Here is an 18,573-nt window from a genome sequence, read left to right on the forward strand (position 1 = left end):
GCTGCAGCTTAAGCTCAAGTTTAGTTATCTCATCCTTGATATTTTCTTTGGTGAAAGCATTTTTCTTGTAAAAAACAGATAAATTAACATCCCTCTAATTATGACTTTTGTGGTAGCCCAGGTTATATCAAACGGAAAACTATTATCTGCAATGGATAAAATGCATTGGTCCAACAAGGTGTCAATTTCTTTTCTAATGTCCGTGTTTTCTAAAAGGTTAGGGTGTAGGTGCCAGTATCTATTATAGTTTTTCGGGGCTCTATAATGTGACCAGTCAATTGTTAGAGCAATTTTTGAGTGGTCCGATAAAGATCTAGGATCTGTGTAGAGTGAGAGTTAAAATTGTAAAAAGGTATCTGAAATTAAGAAAAAATCCAGTCTGGACCAAGTTTGATGACATCGTGAAAAAAAAAGTAAAACCTTTATTGTCCGTGTGAGAAAAGATATTAAAATGTGGGTCAATTAGACTAAAATCGTTTTTAATTTCAAAAAGAGCAGTGGTGGCCTGTGAGTTAAATTTGGTTTTATTGTTTGTTCCATCTCTTTTCGGGTCTTGAATAGAATTCCAGTCACCCCCTAGCAAGAAGTAGTGTCCTGGAAATGAGTTTATTAAATTATAGATGCCCATAATAAAATTGTGTTGGGAAGTGCATGGGGCATATACATTCATAATTAAAACTGGTTTATCTACCCTATCAACTTTGGTTACAAAATAACACCATCTGCCTTCTGGGTCTGTGTCCTGCTTTATAATATCCTGTTGGAAAGATTTTTTTAATAATGATGGCAACCCCTGCTTTATTAGTATTATTGCCTGCTGCTATGATGGATTTAATCCAACTTTTTGCTGTATGGTTCCACTGTTCCTTTAGTAGGTGTGTTTCCTGTATCATAATAAAGTCTAAATTGGCTTTGAATAAGAGATGCAAAAAAAGGTTTTTTTTGCTTTCTGTTTGCAAGCCTTTAATATTCCATGAAGCCAACTTCCATGTATTTACACTAGTGATTGAAGCCAAGTCCGGTAGTTATGTATTGTAGTGTTAATAAAGAATCAGCACAAAAGGACAGCGTATATAAGCAAAAAATGTTAGACATAGATGAGAAGCTCTTCCAGACTTACCCCAGCGCCTAGCCACTAATTCTGTCATTCTGGAAGAGGATGGGATACCAGTTCGTATTCGAAACACAATTGCTAGGTAAAGGAAATAGTACCTCATTTTAATGTTTAAACATATGGATTCACAATTCATTCTGTATCCCACTCTGCTAAACAATTTCCAACAAAGCATAGAAAACAAGTCTATCCTTAATGCAGTTTCTTGAAACAACATGCAGAGCACAAATTAAAAGTAAAGTGAGAAATTTCTAATTTACATGTATATTTACAATAATGCATTTAAGCAAGATCCATTGAAGCGAGAACTAACCTAGAGGCTCTTATTTTTATCTAAACATCCTCCCCTCCAATCCATGTATATATAAAGGGTTTGATATTAAGATGATGCTCAGAACCCACATATTTTCATCATAACTGAACAGAAATCATATTTTATATTTGTGTTATGAATGTATCTAAATGTACATCTAGGTAAGCCTCTATTCCAAAAACTTCTTAAAGATCTAAGTAATTAAAACTTTTTCCTTTTCAAGACATTAGGATGCAAGCAAAAAGCAGTTCCACATTCACTATGCGTTTCTTATATTTGCGCTTCAATCTGTACATCGTTTTGTGTGCGTTACCCCTCTATCACTTAAAAGAAACAGAAGTCAGTGATACCATTAGGAAATGATTAGAGTACCTTCACATATTAGAATATCTTGGAGATTGTCCAAATTAGCCAACGCCTGCTCCATCCATGTGATTGCAATTATAACCAAGTTTATTGGGTTGGCTTATTAAATAACCGATGTTTTCTTTTTCTTTTGGTGCAGATCTGGTCTCTGTTCCTTTAAGATTGCACTGCACCATGGGAGGTAATCACATACGCAGGGGTTACGTTGCATCAGTATCCTGCTGGGAGCTGGAGTTCATCCTCCAGCCAGATATCCACGCCGAGATCATGCCCAGGATCCGGCACCTAAGTCCAGCCACGAAGTGAAGGGCCTCCCGAATGGAGACTTCCAGGAGAAGATGAAAGGAAAGCAGGTATGACTTACTCTAATCGGGTTAGTGCAATTTAGTGAAAAAAATATTTATTCCGTGCAAGTGTAGAATGCATAACGATCGTTCATAGCGCTTTATATGTCGCTTTTTCTGGATTTGTTTGAAATAATTTAAGGAATACCAATGCTGCTTCTTCCTTGTTATTTACTGAATACCTGTGATCTTGCGCTGTGAAAGTAAGCGTGCTGGGGTACTTCATTTGGAATTTTATTTGTTTGTTTACGAGGAATGCGCAGTAAGGGGCTAGTTTTTGTCTTTCTATTTTAATTTGGTATGGTAGGTCTTGGGCAATGGTTATACTCATTCCGTTCCACTCTACCGATTTTTTAGTCCTAGCAGTGGATAACTTATTGACATGTTGAAAGTTGAGAATCTTTGCATAGACGATTCTTGGGATATTTAACCCTGGGGATGCTCTTAGAGCTCTATGCGCTCTTTCTATAGTAACATGGTTAGCTTCTAGGTCGCTTCCTAGGAATAACGCAAAGATTGATGATAATGTGTCCAACAGTTTGTTTTGTTCTATAGTTTCAGGGATGCCCCTTATGACTATGTTGTTTCATCTAGATCTGGCTTTGAGATCCAGAACTTTTGCTTGTAGTTCCTGTATATTATTCCTGTTGGTTTTGGCCTCTTTTTGAATGTTTTCTATTTGACTATCTTGATTCATGATTTTAGATTCAATTTTGTCCAGCCTTGTGAGTATTTTATCTGTAGATGAGCCTACTGCATTAATTTGAGTTGATAAGTTTTGTACCGCTTCCTGAATGGGCTGTAATGCCATTTTCAGATCTTCTAGGTTAGAGTTTTCTGTTTTGTTTTTATTTGGGTTTGCATTTTTAGTGGTTTCCATCGATTTATTAGTTCTGGCTCTTTTGGATGTTGTATCCTTTTCAGGTGAATTTAGTGCAGTGAATTTTGACTTGGTAGTCTGGCTTTCCATAAACTCAGGTTCATGTGGCATTTTGTTTGTTTTTCTATGAAGTAGATAGTAGATCACTTCTGTATTGTATTTCAGGAACACTCCAGCCTGGAAGTTGTCAGCACCGAGCTCACATGTGGCAAGAACCCTCGCACCAATCTACAGTAATCCTGTCCTCCAAAAAAAATCCAGAAATTCTCTTTCTTCAGGTACTTATAAGTTGCTTAGTTGACTAGTCTGTACATTTTAGTTGTAGAAAGGTCTTTGTCTCACTTGTAATTATATAAAAATTAAGTTAAAGTGCTCCACTTCCCTACAGGACAGCAGCCATCTTGCTCTCCCACAGAGTTCACATTCTAAAAGTTACCCTTCAGCTTAAAGGGCCAAATACTCTGAGCAAACATTACTTTTAGACAGAAAAAGAAACTCTTCTTCCTGGAAACTTTAGTAGAAGATGCATGTTTCTCATAGGAAGGAATGGGTGCATGCTTAGAGAAAACTAGTACAGGGTGGCTCAGTGAGTAACCTGAGACCATGCACCACAACAAGGGCATGATTAAGTAGGCCCCAACATGGCCTCTGTACTGGGATATATGAAAATTGTACTTGCAAAGTATGCTTTTCTTTACTTGTTCTTGTCATCTGCCACCACACTTCTTTCAAAGCTATTTACATAGGCACGGAAGGAAGCCATATCTGTTGCCAACAACTTACTAGTTTGGGATAGACAAAAGCAAAAACCCTAAAGTAGAAGATTCAGACTCTAAATACAGTGCAGAGGATGATGTTGCGTCTTCTTGTTTAACATAACTGCCCTAAGGATAATGCATGTGAAGCTGAAGGAATGCATGCAGATGCCTGGATCTCACTACAAAGGGTGGGCTGCTATGGAGATGCCTGCCACATTTCCATATGGCATCAGGCAGCAGTTGGACAACCTCTCACCTTAAGGACAAGAACCAATGGACATGTGCATAGGCCAAAACAGATCCATGGGACTTCAAAGAAGAGTCAGGCCCAGGGTGTTAACCCTATATCCAAGTCTCAGCATAAACTTGCCTGTTATACATTTAGTGTCCTTTTCAGGGCCCCCAGCTTATCTTTAACTTGCACACTTAATTCCAGTCAAATACAGTGCAAAGAATCAGAAAATAAGGTCCTCTTAAATCTTATAATTATCACCTTGAATGAGAGGAGGAGGGTGCATGTCAACATACCATATTGCAGGCTGTCCAGAGTGCTAACGTCATGATCTCAGTATTAGGATGTACCTGCACGCACACACAAAATCAAACACACGAGCGCATGGATGCTTCACTGAGATCAGTCTAAAGGCAAGTCCCTTTATCTTGAGGTGCAGTGACTTCACAGCTGACTATATTAGACAAGGGGTATTGCAAGTGAATGGTTCCCAGTATTTGGGTGGGATTAATGGATTTTGCCTCTCTCTAGAAGCTTTAAATGGATTAATGAAAGTTTTGCTTTTTTGCAAGGTTGCTTTTGTACAACTTTACTTCCTGGCACCCACCATGCCAAATGGAACTGATCTACAATAATGTCAGTTTCACTTCTATAATGAAGTGACAGCAGCCATTACATGTCCTGCTCAGGTCTCAAACAGACTGACATGCAGGTTCTGAATGGTAATCTGGTGGACAGCAAAGGCACTTAGATGGCCTAAATGCCTTAGGCAATAAATTGCAGTGAGTGCTATGAGGAAAACTCAACAATATAAACAGAAAGAACTAGAAACCATAACACAGCCACATATATCAAACAATCAGGGCACAGGAATGCTAGAAAAGGCCATATAAGGCATGCTTTTCTCACCATGGTCTAGGGATGTTTGAATAGCCATGTGAAAGGGCACATTATACATTTTGCCAAGTTTAAACAACTGCAGAGTCCTTAAAATTCAAGAGTATTATTGTACTTTCAGCTAAGCACTCCGCAAGTTTTCACTGGTTGTTAAAACTAGTTCAGCTAAAAAATTGTGAACCTACAATACTATGGAAAAAAAAATCCTCTACTAGTGCAGCAATCATTTCTCTGTGGATTATGCAACAAGTTTCATCATATGAAAACTGAGAATTTGCCAAAATCTAGAGTAACCTGAGTGTGAGTCTTTTTTCATTGCCTGCTAACAAGACAGATGAATATACTAGAAATGCACTTCTCAGAATACGGACAGGACAGTGAGACATTATATTGATAGTAGAGCTAGTAAAAGAAAACTGAAAATTCCATATCACAAATATCCATGCTGTTGCTACAAATTGAATGTCTTTGCATTATCTGAAGAACAAGAGCTAATTTATTCTTGAGACTTGCATTAGTATTTGCTGAGAAAATCTCCTATCACACTTATTACAATCAAGAAATGAAACACAAAAGAAACGTCAGCTTTAAAATGTATTTAATAAATGGACTTCCTTTACCACAATGCTTATGGGTTATTCACAGCTTCTCACAGTTCCCAAATGTTCTGGGCATATACTTAGCAGACATTACTAAACTACGTATGAAATTATCCTGTTGCTAAGCCACAAAGCAGTCCAACTCATTAAGAGATTAAAATAAAGCAGATATTGATGACTGCTGGAATGGATCTGGTATTTTTTTTTAATTCTCTGACGCCCACTTTATTATCCACTATAAAATGGTGGTGGAGTCAGAGACCAGAAGTTCATCATAGACATCATGCTAGTCTACTGTGGCACACACTAACAGACACACAAATAAAAGTAATTTAGAGGAACAACTTACCTACCATATATTGAGATGTGTGTGGGTGAAACAAATACTTGGTGAAACTACATAGACAAGAAAAGTCACAGGCTTTGTAGAGATAGCATCCCTACTATGAAATGAACTTGAGAAGCAGTTTTCCAGTAAAGCAACAATGCCAACCTTAAGCTGCAACCCTGACTTGTGGGAAGATTCCCAAAGCTGAACTGATGGATAAAGGAGATTATAGAGAGGAAAGGATGCCCTGCAAGATGGAAGTGACAAATCCTGCTTTAGACTTAGAAGCTGCCAAGTGGTAGCGCTTTATGAAAGTGTGTACAAATGACCAGATGGCTGTTTCCAAGATGTAGTTATAGCAGGGACCCACTTCAGAAAATCTGCACAGGTAGCTAGGCCCCAGTGCAATCATTTCAGGGTCCTCTTTGCCATGATGGCTGTAACAGAAAGAAATGTAGTGGAAGATCCATTTAGAGATAGCCTGTTTAGAAGCTGGCTTCTCTCAGAGCCGAGGTCAAAGATAGTAAGCTGGTCAGATTTTCTTAAGGCTTTTGTTCTGTCCAGATAAAAGTGGAGTTTGCCTGTGCACATCCAAGGAATGAAGTAATCTTTCCTCTCTGTTCTTAGGGTTGGGGAAGAATGTAGGCAGAAGAAAAAGTATCAGACACCACCTTGGGCATGAAAGGATCAATTCTGAAGGAAATTCTGCCTTGGTGGAAGATCGCTTTTTCTTCCCAACCATGACAAATGACATATACATATGTACATACTCATACTGTGATGTCTATTGTACACGTTTAAGACATTTTATATTTATCTTTTTGTAACTTTTATGTTTAACACTTTGAGCTTGCTTGCAGACCAGCTTTTTTCTTTTGCAGTGTATATAAACTTTATGTTTTTGCGCAAGCCTTGTATTACCTGTAACTGCAACTCAAACTTGTAATTTTGCTTAACTGTTACTCATCTCCCCGGGCCTCTGCTGAAAAAGGACCTGTGTCCTGTCGGACTTTCCTGGTAAACAAATGTTAAATAAAATAATAAATGGTTCTACTGCCATGAGGGCCTGTAACTCAGATACCCTTCTGACTGAGGTGACAGCCAGCAGCAGAGCTGTTTTCCAAGAAAGAAACTTGAGAGGAGCATTAGCTGTAGGTTCGAAAGGGGACAAAGTCAGTTTTTCTACAGCAAAATTGAGGTCCCATGGAGGAGTGAGTTTCCCCTGGGGAGGTCTAATGTGAATAACTTCCCTAAGAAACTGTCTTAATGGGATGGGAAAAGACTGAAGGAAGAGTAGGAATGCGGGCAGAAATGTCAGATGCATGAATTTTAATGGAGGAATAGGAAAGGCCTTTATCCACCAGACTGGCCAGGTATTCTAGGATGGTAGTAATGTATGCTGAACTGGAACTGAACTGGTGCTTCTGGCACCAAATAGAGAATCTTTTCCATTTGGCAGAGTATGACTTTCTAGTGCAAGTCTTCCACACTAAGAATGTCCTGCATCTGCTTACTTAAGAGTAATGTTGCAGTTTAGGTGCTGCAGAATTATCCAAGCTGAAAGACTGACAGTCTGAAGGTTGGGGTGCCCTATTCTTCCCTTGTTTTGGGTGAGGAGGCCTACCCCCCTGAGATGAAAGCCATGGGCTCTGACTGGTGAGCTTGAGGAGGAAAGGATACCAGTGCTGTCTGGGCCAGTCTGGTCAATATTGCCCTTGGACACTCTTCCATTACCTCTAGAAGTACTCGAGGCAGAAGGGGAAAGGGTGATGCATAAATGAAGAAATGAGTCCATGGGAAGGCAAAAGCATCTGTCTTCCGGGCAGATTTCTGTTTGATCCTGGCAGAGAATTTTTCAGGTGAGTGTGTTGGCAAAGAGGTCTACCTGTGGGACTCCGCATCTCTGAGTTATGCTAAGAAACAATTCCCGATGCAGATACCATTCGTGGGGTCCATCAGGTTTCTGCTGGGGTGATCTGCTAGAGCATTTTGAACCACAAGAAGGTACTGTGCCATGAGATGCAAGCCCAGAGTGTGAGCAGTTTTCCAGACTTGCATTGCTAGGCAGCACAGGGGATAAGAGTGTGTGCCTCCCTGCCTGTTTATGTACCATGACTGTGGTATTGTCTGCTTTTACTAATATGACCCCCATTTCCCATTTTTCTTTGAAGGCTACCAGGCCTTTTTACACTGCCATAACTTCTTTCCTACTGATGTGTCGCTCCTTGAACCGAACCTCCCCCTTCCCTTGTGATTGGAGATGTTGGAAATAGCCCCCCCCAGGCTGTCTCGGAGGCATCCATGGTAAGGGTTTGTTCCTGTGGAGAGAAACTGAAGGGATGGCCCTGATTTTGGGTACAAGCCTGTACCTACCATGAAAACTCCTGTTTTAGACAAGGAATCAATTGTATCTCGGTCTCCAAGGGAACAAAGAGCTCTGGCACCATACATTTTTGATGCACCACTGAAGCTTCCTCATGTGCAGTCTGCCCAGGGGAAACTTGAGGATACATGAAGTCATATATAACCCAGTGCTTGTAGAAATTCTTTGGCTGAGAAGAGCTTTCTTTCCTTGATTTTTTTTGGAAGTAGTTTGTCAGGAGACTTTGTCTGGAGGTAGGGAGGCCTTTTGAAGTGAAGAGCCCAGGAGTGCCCCCAGAAAAACTATCCTTTTGGTTGGGGCAGTGCTGGACTTCTGCAGATTTATTGTGAATCCCAAGGAGGGCAGGGTGCATTTGGTGCACTTAAGTCCATGAGGAGTTCTGACAAGTCTGTGGCCTGTATCAGGCAGTCGTCTAGACAGGGGTGTATTTGGACCCCCCGGTCCTGCATATAGCAACTGCAGGTGCCAGACACTTTGTGAAAACCCTTGAAGGGGTAGAAAAGCCAAAGGACAGAGCTTAAAACTGGTAGTGACTGGAGCCTGCCTTGAAGTGAACATAGCTTCTGTGACACTTTTAAACTGGAATGTACAGATATAGGCATCTTTTAGGTTTAGTGAGACCATGAAGGCCTGAGGAGTTTTCATGGGTAACAGCTTTTAAAAAGTCAGCATTCTGAACTCTGGAACCAGGAGAAACTGGTTGAGGTTGGACAGGTCCAAGATTGGGTCCCAAGAGCCTTCCTTCCTGGGAACCAGAAATAGTCTGGAATAGAAACATTTTCCTTTTTGACCTTTTGGAACTGGTTCCACTTCTCCCTGAAAGCACAAGATCAAAATTTGAGCCAGGTTTCTGACTTTTGATTTTGGAACATCCAGATAGACTAAGTATTTTAAAGTATCTTTTAAGGTGAGTTTGTAACCATTTGAAATAATGTCTAGAACCCACTTGTCTGAAGTAATACAGGTCCAGCTTTGCTTGAAGAGTGATAGCCTTCCTCCTAATCTTGGGGTGGGGTGGATGAGTCACAGTTGCTCTCTGGCAGGAGCTTGAGACCTAGAATGTCCTTGCCTGGTGGCCTCTGTGGTTCAACTGCCCAATTCTTTGCAGCTGTTGCCACTGTCTATGGGTCCCTTTCCTGCTGTGGCTTCCTCTGTCTACCCCTAGACTGGGAGGGAAATGACCAGTGTTTAGTTGGAAAGTTTCTATTAGGAGACTGTACTTCGAGGAAGTCCTTCACTGTTTGCATAGACTTCGCTTTGCCCGTCATCTTTCTCTGAGAACTGCCTCCGCCTTAGGGCCAGAGTCTTTGTCAAGGGGTGGTATCCAATAGGTTTGATTTAACATGGCTTGGAAGGTATTCCCTAAGCCATGCATGCCTTCTAATAACTGAGCTTGTGGCAACTGTCCTGCAAGAAGTTTCTATGGCATCATAACCATAATATAATGAATGTTTAGCTACCTGAACACTGCAATGACAGAGATCTAGGAGCTCTTTGGAAAGATTTTTATACTTTAATGACGTGACCCTCTGGTTTGAGCTGATCTAAAATGGTTTGTTGACACTAGATTATTATGAAATTGACAGTTGAGGGCCCTCATAGTAAGGGTGGCAGATATATACTTTTCCCCCAAAATATATCAAGGGATCTCTCTACCTGTAGGTAAAGGGTTCCTGGATGAACTGGTTCTAGCCACTTTGGGCCCTTGGGATACCACCTAAGGGTCAGCAGAAGGATCTGTAAAAAAAGGTATTTGTGGGAGTAGTCTACCCTATAAAACCTGTCTGATTTATGTGTGGCAGGGGGAAGGGAATCAGGATTCCAGGAGGAATCCTGGAAAACATCTTCCATTACCTCTAAAATGGATGGAATAGACAGTGTTTTGTGTTTAGATAACTCCATGAACTCTCTAACTCTCGACTAGGACTGGGGATAATCCTGTGCCCCTCACTGAAAATATTGTCTCATAGCATGCGGGGTCTCTCCAAAAGTGAAATCCTCTGGGGGTGAGGCAGAGGATAAGTTGTCCTCTGAATCAGACTCATCAGTATAGGAGGGGCCCTCATCAGACCCAGACTCCTCTAGGTAGGAGTCTTCCTCTGATTGAAAAGGATCTGAGAAAACTTCAGAAGGAGCATCCCCTGTGGCCTGTCTTGACCTAACAAAAGAAATCAGGTCCTCAGCTAGTCTTATGAAATCCTGTCAGGATCCCTATAAAAGGGAGCCAGTAGGGCCTAGGCGAAGGACCTGCCACAGTACCTTTATTTTGTGTGCCTTTGACCTTGGGCCTAGGAGCATCCAATGACCTGTTGCTTCTCTCTCGAAAGAGTGGTAAGAAAGCACCGGTGTTGGCCGATGCCTTGTTTGGGTGTCACAGATAGAAAAATGCTCCTTGGAAGCAGAGACCTGTTGAGCTGCCCCGGACCTGACCTACAAACCATATGCAAGGGGTTGCGAAGTAGTAGATGGGATCAATGGCATGCTGGACTCTGAACTGGTCTCGACAGAGACCTGTGTCACAGTTGGATACTGAAGGGGACTGCAAAAGCACCTCACCTTCTTCAATAATCACAGGTCTAAAGGCTTCCAAAGACCCAAGATGGTTTCTTTTCTTTATCTTTTTTACTCTTAGGTTGCTCAAATTCTGTACGACTGGCAGATGCCATCAGATGCAAGTGAGAAAATTATTGACCAAGGAATCTTGCTAAAAACTCAGCCCTATGCCTAATAGCCCTAGTGTTAAAATGAGCACAAAAATGGTAAAGATGGATGTTGTGGTCTGGGCCTAATCAGGTAACACAAAGGGACTGAAAGTCTCTGTGTGGGATTTGCTTATGACAATGGAGACTATTATTTACTTTATCTGACATGAGTTTAGGAAATGACAGGATCTTCCCAAGGGGTACTTATCTTTCCGATGACTACATCTCTCGGGTGCACTGACCAACACACCTGAACACTGCTTTGGGTTCCAACGGCAAGAAGAGACTGATTTCATGATGCAGGCTGGCTTAATTTATACCTGGGCGTCAGTCAGCCTGACAATGGAAAACAGTTTTCTGTAGTAGTTGGGCCGGCCAAGGGCTTTTGCAGCAGGAAATCCCACAAGTCAACACAGCAACAGTGAAACACAAAACATCTTCAAGTTAAGAAGCACACTGCCTTATAAAGTTTTACAGAACTGATTTTAAAAGTGCACTAAGATTTTATTTTGCTGAACAAGCACTATTTTGGAATATGAAATAATGCAGAAGATTTAAATAGCTATTACACAACTGCAATGAAACAAAAAATGTTTTGTTAATTCAAGCAGTTTTTAGATAGAAAAATGTTAACAGTGACGGAGTCAGCAAATTGCTAGGTTTAGTCAGTCATTTCCATACTCATGCTGTTCATTCCCCGTCTGTCTCTTTCTTTGTTAAAGTTCTCCATCTGTCTTTCAAATTCACATGAGTCCGGTTGTCAAATTCATAGTACTCCAAAATTTTAATCCAGTTTCCTACTCCAAACCTTTTTACTCCGGCTTTCAACTCTCTGTCTTCTTGCCATGACCAAAGCTAAAAATAAAACAAACAAAAAAATTAGTTTATTAGAAATATAACATATATTCTTACTGTATTTTACTCTGTGCAGAGGCGTACAGCTGAGATAGTTTTTGTTCCTTTGTCAATTTTATTTTTCTCTGATGCTTCAGTGCCTGGGCTTACTAGTAGACACACTAAATATCCCTTGTGGACCCCCAATCACTATGAAAACATTTATACCAATTAAGATAAAATGAAGATAGATGGGTATAAATACTTGCCTGATTTATAGGGAACTCAAAAAGCAGCTGCTGGATACAGGCAGTTGCCAAAGCAAAAGAAGATAGCTAGCTGGAGGGGAATTAGGACCCAAAAAGATCCTCTTGCAGATCAACGGATAGCAACAATTTTATTTGATTAATCAGGGCTATCCACAGGTGATACAACTGTGATAAAAACCTAAGCAACATTAAAATCTCAACGGACTCAGAAGCTGGAGGGCGGTGGAATAAGCGAAAGCTGAATCCTGAGGTATGATACTCTGATTCCTGCAGCCATGGTCCAGGAAACACTGCTTGGTGAAAAGGACAACCAACAATCAAGTGGCCCCAGCAAAAAAATTAGCAATCAAGGCATTTCTGAAGAAAATGCTAAAACCAAGCATACCAGTGGTATCAAGTTTAAACTGTGAGCTTTGGCCGGTTAAGACCTGCATGATATCAACTTCAACGCATAAGTGTAGCTAAGTAACTTTTATCTGCACTTTTTAAAGTAATTTGTTTGTGTTGCATTGAGCAATACCTAGCTAGAAGTTGACTTTTTTCAGTAGGTCCCCACCCACCCTCCCCGTTTTTGTCTTGGTGTTAATCTTGGTGGCTTTGAAACTGCCCGCCCCTCTTGTAAATTTGCACTTGGATACTCCTCCTGGGCCCATCTCATTTGCTCACTCAGAGAAAAAAAAAATTATCTGCTTTTACTGTATTTGTGTTTCTTCCTACTTTATTTTGCTTTTGCGTCATCTTAAAAGTACTCAATTGTATTTATTACTGCTTGGTGTAACTCACTCTAAGCCTTTTAGTTTAAGCACTTTGGCTTCAGGCCAGTTGTTTTACATTAAGAAGGTTTGTGGTCTGCACTCTTGTGGGAGGAGAGGCTGGACTCTGCCCTTCTGAGCTGGGAATTTCTGGTTAGAGGCTTATAGTGCCTGCATATTTGAACTGTTTCTTACTAAATTGGTACACCTTGTTTGCTGTAGCATAGACTAGATCCAGGCCTGCTGACTCTAGCTTTGTTTGTATAACTTGAGCACTAATCCAGGCATTCTTTAAAGTATTCAATTGTATTTATTACTGCTTGGTAGTAACTTGATTAAAGTGTAGCTATCATTCTAAGTCTTTTGGATTAAGCACTTGGGCTCAGACCAGTTGTTTTACATTAGGAAGGTTTGTGGCCTGAGCTGTGGTGGCAGGACAGGTAGCTTACATCCTTCCAAGTTGGGAGCTGCTGATTGAGGGCTCAGTGTCTGTTATTCTAAAAGTGTATTAGTTCTGGTTTAAGCACTTGGGCTTCAGGCCAGTTATTTTACATTAAGAAGGCCCGTGGTCTGCACTCTTGTGGGAGGAGAGGCTGGACTCTGCCCCTCTGAGCTGGGAATTTCTGGTTAAAGGCTTATAGTGCCTGCATATTTGAACTGTTTCTTACTGGAATTGGTACACCTTGTTTGCTGTAGCATAGACTAGACCCAGGCTTGCTGAATCTAACTTTTTTGTATGCTTGTTTGCTTGTTATTTCCCTGAAACGCTAATTCCACCTAAAACGCGGCTTTTCAGCGCTTCTGTGGATCCCTAGTGACATCTGCATTGCTTACTGTACTTATTTCCTTGTTTCACTTGAAAGAAAGTTACTGTTTGTCATTTTTGCATTTAAGTTACCTGTTGCATTTAAGTTACCTGGCACTTGCTCACTAAAGCAATTATATAAGTCAGCACTAAAAAATTAAAAGCACTACACCCTCACAAACTCCCCTTGAGTACCTTGTTTCCCATTGGCCCTTTTTTTCAATTATAAAGGAATTCCCAATACTATTCTAGCATGTCCAAAGGTCAGCTGTCAATCTCCTCTCTGGTCCAGCTGGTGAATCTGGGAATCTTGAGGCAATGTTACAACTGCCTCATGTACACAGACAACCCTCTCCTCCTCCCAACAAATTCCAACACATGTGAGAGATGCAACCATATAGCCAAACTGGAGGCTAAGCTCTCTCAACTCAGTACTGGCGAAACCTGTTGGGAGGAGAAGGAAACCACACTCACTACAATTCCAGTCTCACATAGACCTACCACGACAGCAAACCAAAGACAAAGACACAAAAACATACTCGGAGGCTCTAAATAAAAATCTGCCTAAGCAGCAGAGACCTCCAAAGCAGACACCCAAGCAACTGCTACCTGAAAACAAAACACGTGCAACACATAGCTCACAAAGCCAGTGTGCCGAACAGTCACAGCCCTTAAGGCTAAACAACAGTCACTTGTAATAGGTGACTATCGTCAGGCACACTGTCGTCCCGCTCACCAGGATGATCAAAGAGAAAGTCACGGTGAGCTGCCTGTCGGGCGCTAGGATCCGCCACATAACACAAGCACCCGGGTCACTCCAAAGCAAGTACAAATATGACTCGGGTCATTGTCCATACTGGTGTGAATGACCTGAGACGTACCTCCCTGGACTACATGAAAAGAGACAGAGGAGCTCTCTGAGCATGTGGCCCAGGCCGGTATGACCCTGACCTTGAGTAGCATCTTACCCTCACCAAGAATGATGCCACAATATGAAGACAAGATGATCAATTTCAACAATTGGCTTAAGTATTGGTGTCATTCAAAGGGGATCCAATGCCTGTCAGCCTGGGATGACATGTTCGACAGGCCACGATGCTTCGCTAGGGACGGCTTGCACCTGTCACCCCTGGGCTTTCGGATATTGGCAAAGGCTCTTGCTACCCCCATAGTGCCTTTTTTAGGCAAGGCTCAAAAGACAAATCCACCTCCATAGGTATCACAAGGGATAAGAAACTAAGAGTAATGCTACTCAACGCCAGAAGTCTAAACCTCAAGATGCATGCACTCGAAACTCTCCTTAGCATGGAGAACATCGATATCTGTGCAGTAACAGAAACCTGGTTCAAGGCTCTCGAGAGCACCCCAGCACTACCAGGTTATACCTCATACCATGCTTTTCGGCCTCAAAACTTGGACCAAACCACAAAAGGAGGGAGAGTATCAATATTCGTCAAAGATACCCACACCTCCAGGTTGGTGGCACAGCACGAAGCATCAGAGACTATCCATGTGCAACTAACAGTGGGTAAAACTGCCTTCCAGTTTATAACCTGCTACAGACCACCCTCCCAAACCCAGGAACCCCACTTGGCCTTCCCGACAACACTGGAAAATATGAAGGTCTCTCCAAACACCATTATATTGGGTGACTTCAACTACCCAACCATAGACTGGGAGCATTACTCTAGCTCCAACACCCTAGCCCAAAGGTTCCTAGAATTTATAAACTCAAATGCTATGGAACAACTTGTTACCACTCCTACAAGAGGGGAAAACATACTGGACCTGATCATCACCAACATGGGGATTCTATGCTCCAGACCAAGTGTATCCCTCACTGGTAAGATCAGACCATAAACTAATCTCACTGGATATTCACATCCCGACCCCACCCCATGCCCAGAAAACCACAGTGAAAAACTTCTCTAAAGCAAATTTCACACTCCTCAAAACCGAGGTGGAATCCTTCAAAGCCCCCGGGCCTGTGGATATCTGCCCAGACCGCAGAAATCCTTTATAAATGCATTCTATGAACACCTTCAGGAATGCATGGATCATGCAATCCCAAATAAAACCAAGACCCAATCCTCCAAAGGCAGAGATCCTGTCTGGTGGACCCCAGCCATAAACAAACTATACAATAGAAGGAGGAAGCTACTACATGATAGAGCAAAATCCCAAAAAGGGAAGGCATCTCTGATCAGTATTAGCAAAAAACTACGGGCACTCAAAATCGTCTAAGGCCAGCTTCGAGAGAAAAATTGCACAGGACACTAAGGATAATCACAAGGCTTTCTTTAGTTATGTTAGGAACCTGGGTGGGAATTCCCAGATATTCTCAGAATTAGTCCAAAATGACAAAAAATACACTGAACCCACAGACATTGCCAACATCTTAGCTGACAGGTTCAGCGCAAACTCTCCCCCCCCCACTAAAAGGGCCAATATCTATCCCAGCAGAGTGCTGCCCCCGACATCTCAGATGCTCAGGTAAGAGCTGCCCTCTCCAAAGCAAGAAACACAGCATCAATGGGACCAGACGGTTTCCCGGGCTGCGTCCTACATGAACTCCAAGAGGAGCTAAATCCAAACCTAAAACTACTGTTCAATCTCAGCATTACTACAGGATATGTACCCAAAGAGTGGCGTACAGCAACAGTGGTCCCTCTCCATAAAGGTGGTGCCTCAACGGATCCTGGAAACCATCGCCCCATAAGTCTCACTAGCTTGGTCTGCAAAGCTATGGAAAGGATCATCATGGACCTTATAAATAAAGATATTGGGGACCTACAGACACTGGATCCTACCCAGTTCGGCTTTGTTAAGGGCAGATCCTGCTTCTTAAACCTGGTCAATTTCTTTGAAACCAAGGCCAGTGACAAGGGGAAGGTGGTCCACACAGCCTACCTGGACCTCGCAAAAGCCTTCGATACAATACCCCATTCGGGCATTATAGATAAGCTCACCAGCTTAAATATAAACCCCTATGTCACTAGATGGGTTGCAAACTGGCTCAAGGACAGAACCCACATGGTTAGAATAGCTAGAGCCATGTCAGACTCCAAACCAGTTACAAGTGGCATCCCACAAGGCTCAGTCCTGGGACCTCTCTTGTTCGGTATATATTTCTCGGAGGTACAGGCCAACATGGAAGGACTGAGGCTGACCAAGTTCGCAGATGACTGCAAACTGGGCGCCATAATAGACTCTCCAGCCGACACAAGCATCCTCCAAAAGGGCCTCACAGAAACAGACAACTGGTGCCAGAGCCATGGCCTCAAGCTAAACGCCAAAAAGTGTATAGTCATCCCCTTTGGCAAAAACAAAGTGCCCACAAATTACCACATAGGTGGTAATCCATTAAGTACGGAAGTAATTAGGGACCTGGGGACCCAAGTTGATAGCAATCTCTCATTTGACAACCACGTGGCCAAAATGGTTAGAAAAACATTTTATATAGCCCACCTAATCATGAAGGGATTCACATCTAGATCAGGGGAGGTCATCGTGCCTCTTTACTCATCCATCAGGCCCATAATTGAGTACAATGCCCCTTTTGGGATGTACCTTACCAGACACCTGCAGCAACTGGAAAGACCCCAAAAGTACCTCATCAAGAGGATCAAGGGGCTCAAACAGATGCTGTATGCTGCCAGATTAAAGAAAATCCAGCTCTACTCAGTGGCATACCGCCTGCTCAGAGGCGATCTGTGCCGGACGTATAAAGCCATATCCAACCCGGAATTAATGGACATGCTGCACCTCAGAAAATCCAAATCCCATTGAGCTACGCACTCGAAGGACTTGAACCTCAGCACTGAAATAAATAGGACATGCTGGAGGGACAGATTCATAACCCAGAGGCTCCCTTCACTCTGGAAAAAAATCCCAGTCCAGGTTAGGCAGAGTCCCTCATTGACTCTCTTCAAGAGGAATCTTGAGTGGATGGGAGATAGTAGGTTTACCCCCAGGTATCACACTTCTGTGTCACTGTTAGACAGAGGCACAGTATACTAACCTCGTAAAAGGGCATAGCAAAATTAATTTAAAATGGGTGGCAAAAGCCATACACATTCTGGCTAGGCTTATAAATGCCCTAGGGCAGATAGCCTAGTATGAACCTATGAACTGCATTATGCCCTTCCTTAAATCAATGATCTGATCTGATTCATTCCTCAACTGAGATCGGATCCGATCTTGGATCTGCCTCTGTAGTTTTGCTAGCTCGTGGCCACCAACAAATGCGAGAGCTCCTCTACCCCATAATGCACCATTTTCATCCCTCAGATCTCGTTTGCCGTTTTAGCGTTTAGACTTGGTCAACTTCAGCTCTCGAGTTTTCTTTAAGAGAGAAGTCAGTTTTCCAAATTTCCTCTCTAAAAGCATTTACAAATAACTATTCCTTTAATCTTCGTTTTCCATTTTAGTGTATTTCTTCCTTTATTTTTCTTATACTTTTAGTGTAAAACTGTTCTACCATTGTGGTAGGACTGCCTCCTTCCTTTTTACCCTTTTCTACATAGTGTAATCTCTGTCATTACCATTGTTGGTATTCTTTCTTCAAGTTTTTTTCTTTTCTTTTAGTTCTTAACTACCATTGCTGGATTTTGTACTTTTCATATTTTCTGCCTATTAAAAAAAAAAGTTTACTTTAACTTCTCTCTCAAATAGGAAAATGTTTAAGAAGGGTCCAGTGTGTTGTAAAAAATCTGACAAGTATGAGCACATGTTGCCTCTGTCTGAACTTACAAGACTGCAGTATCTGTTGTGGGTTCAACCCCAAGCTTTAGTTCACAGGAAAAATAAGCAGATTTTAAAGGGATTACTACCATCTTCCTTTTCTGAAACCTTTGCTGGGCTTCAGTTCCCCACTTTATTACAAGCTGAAACTTGCAGTGTTATAAGATCGTACTGCATTTTATTTGTTCTGTTTTGTTTCATTTAATATTGTGTTAAAAACAGTACTGCATTTATCTGCTTATTTGTTTGACTGA

At 41.8% G+C, this 18,573-nt stretch overlaps 1 protein-coding gene across 6 annotated transcripts in view; it reads right to left on the reverse strand.

Moving 5' to 3' along the window:
• Positions 1 to 5,485: 5,485 nt before the first annotated feature.
• Positions 5,486 to 18,573, reverse strand: part of TERF1 (telomeric repeat binding factor 1) — a 965,901-nt gene continuing 952,813 nt past the window's right edge. For 4 of the 6 annotated variants that reach the window (XM_044067234.1, XM_044067236.1, XM_044067233.1 and 1 more), the window contains one exon: positions 5,486 to 11,771. In XM_044067234.1, coding sequence (XP_043923169.1) covers positions 11,607 to 11,771 — 165 coding nt within the window. In that variant the 3' untranslated portion in view covers positions 5,486 to 11,606. The remainder of the gene's footprint in view (positions 11,772 to 18,573) is intronic. The other 2 variants (XR_006364252.1, XM_044067235.1) reach the window with 2 other exon arrangements.

This window comes from Protopterus annectens, chromosome 3.part1, assembly GCF_019279795.1.
Source record: "Protopterus annectens isolate FY-2018-M chromosome 3.part1, PAN1.0, whole genome shotgun sequence".
Taxonomy (NCBI): domain Eukaryota; kingdom Metazoa; phylum Chordata; order Ceratodontiformes; family Protopteridae; genus Protopterus; species Protopterus annectens.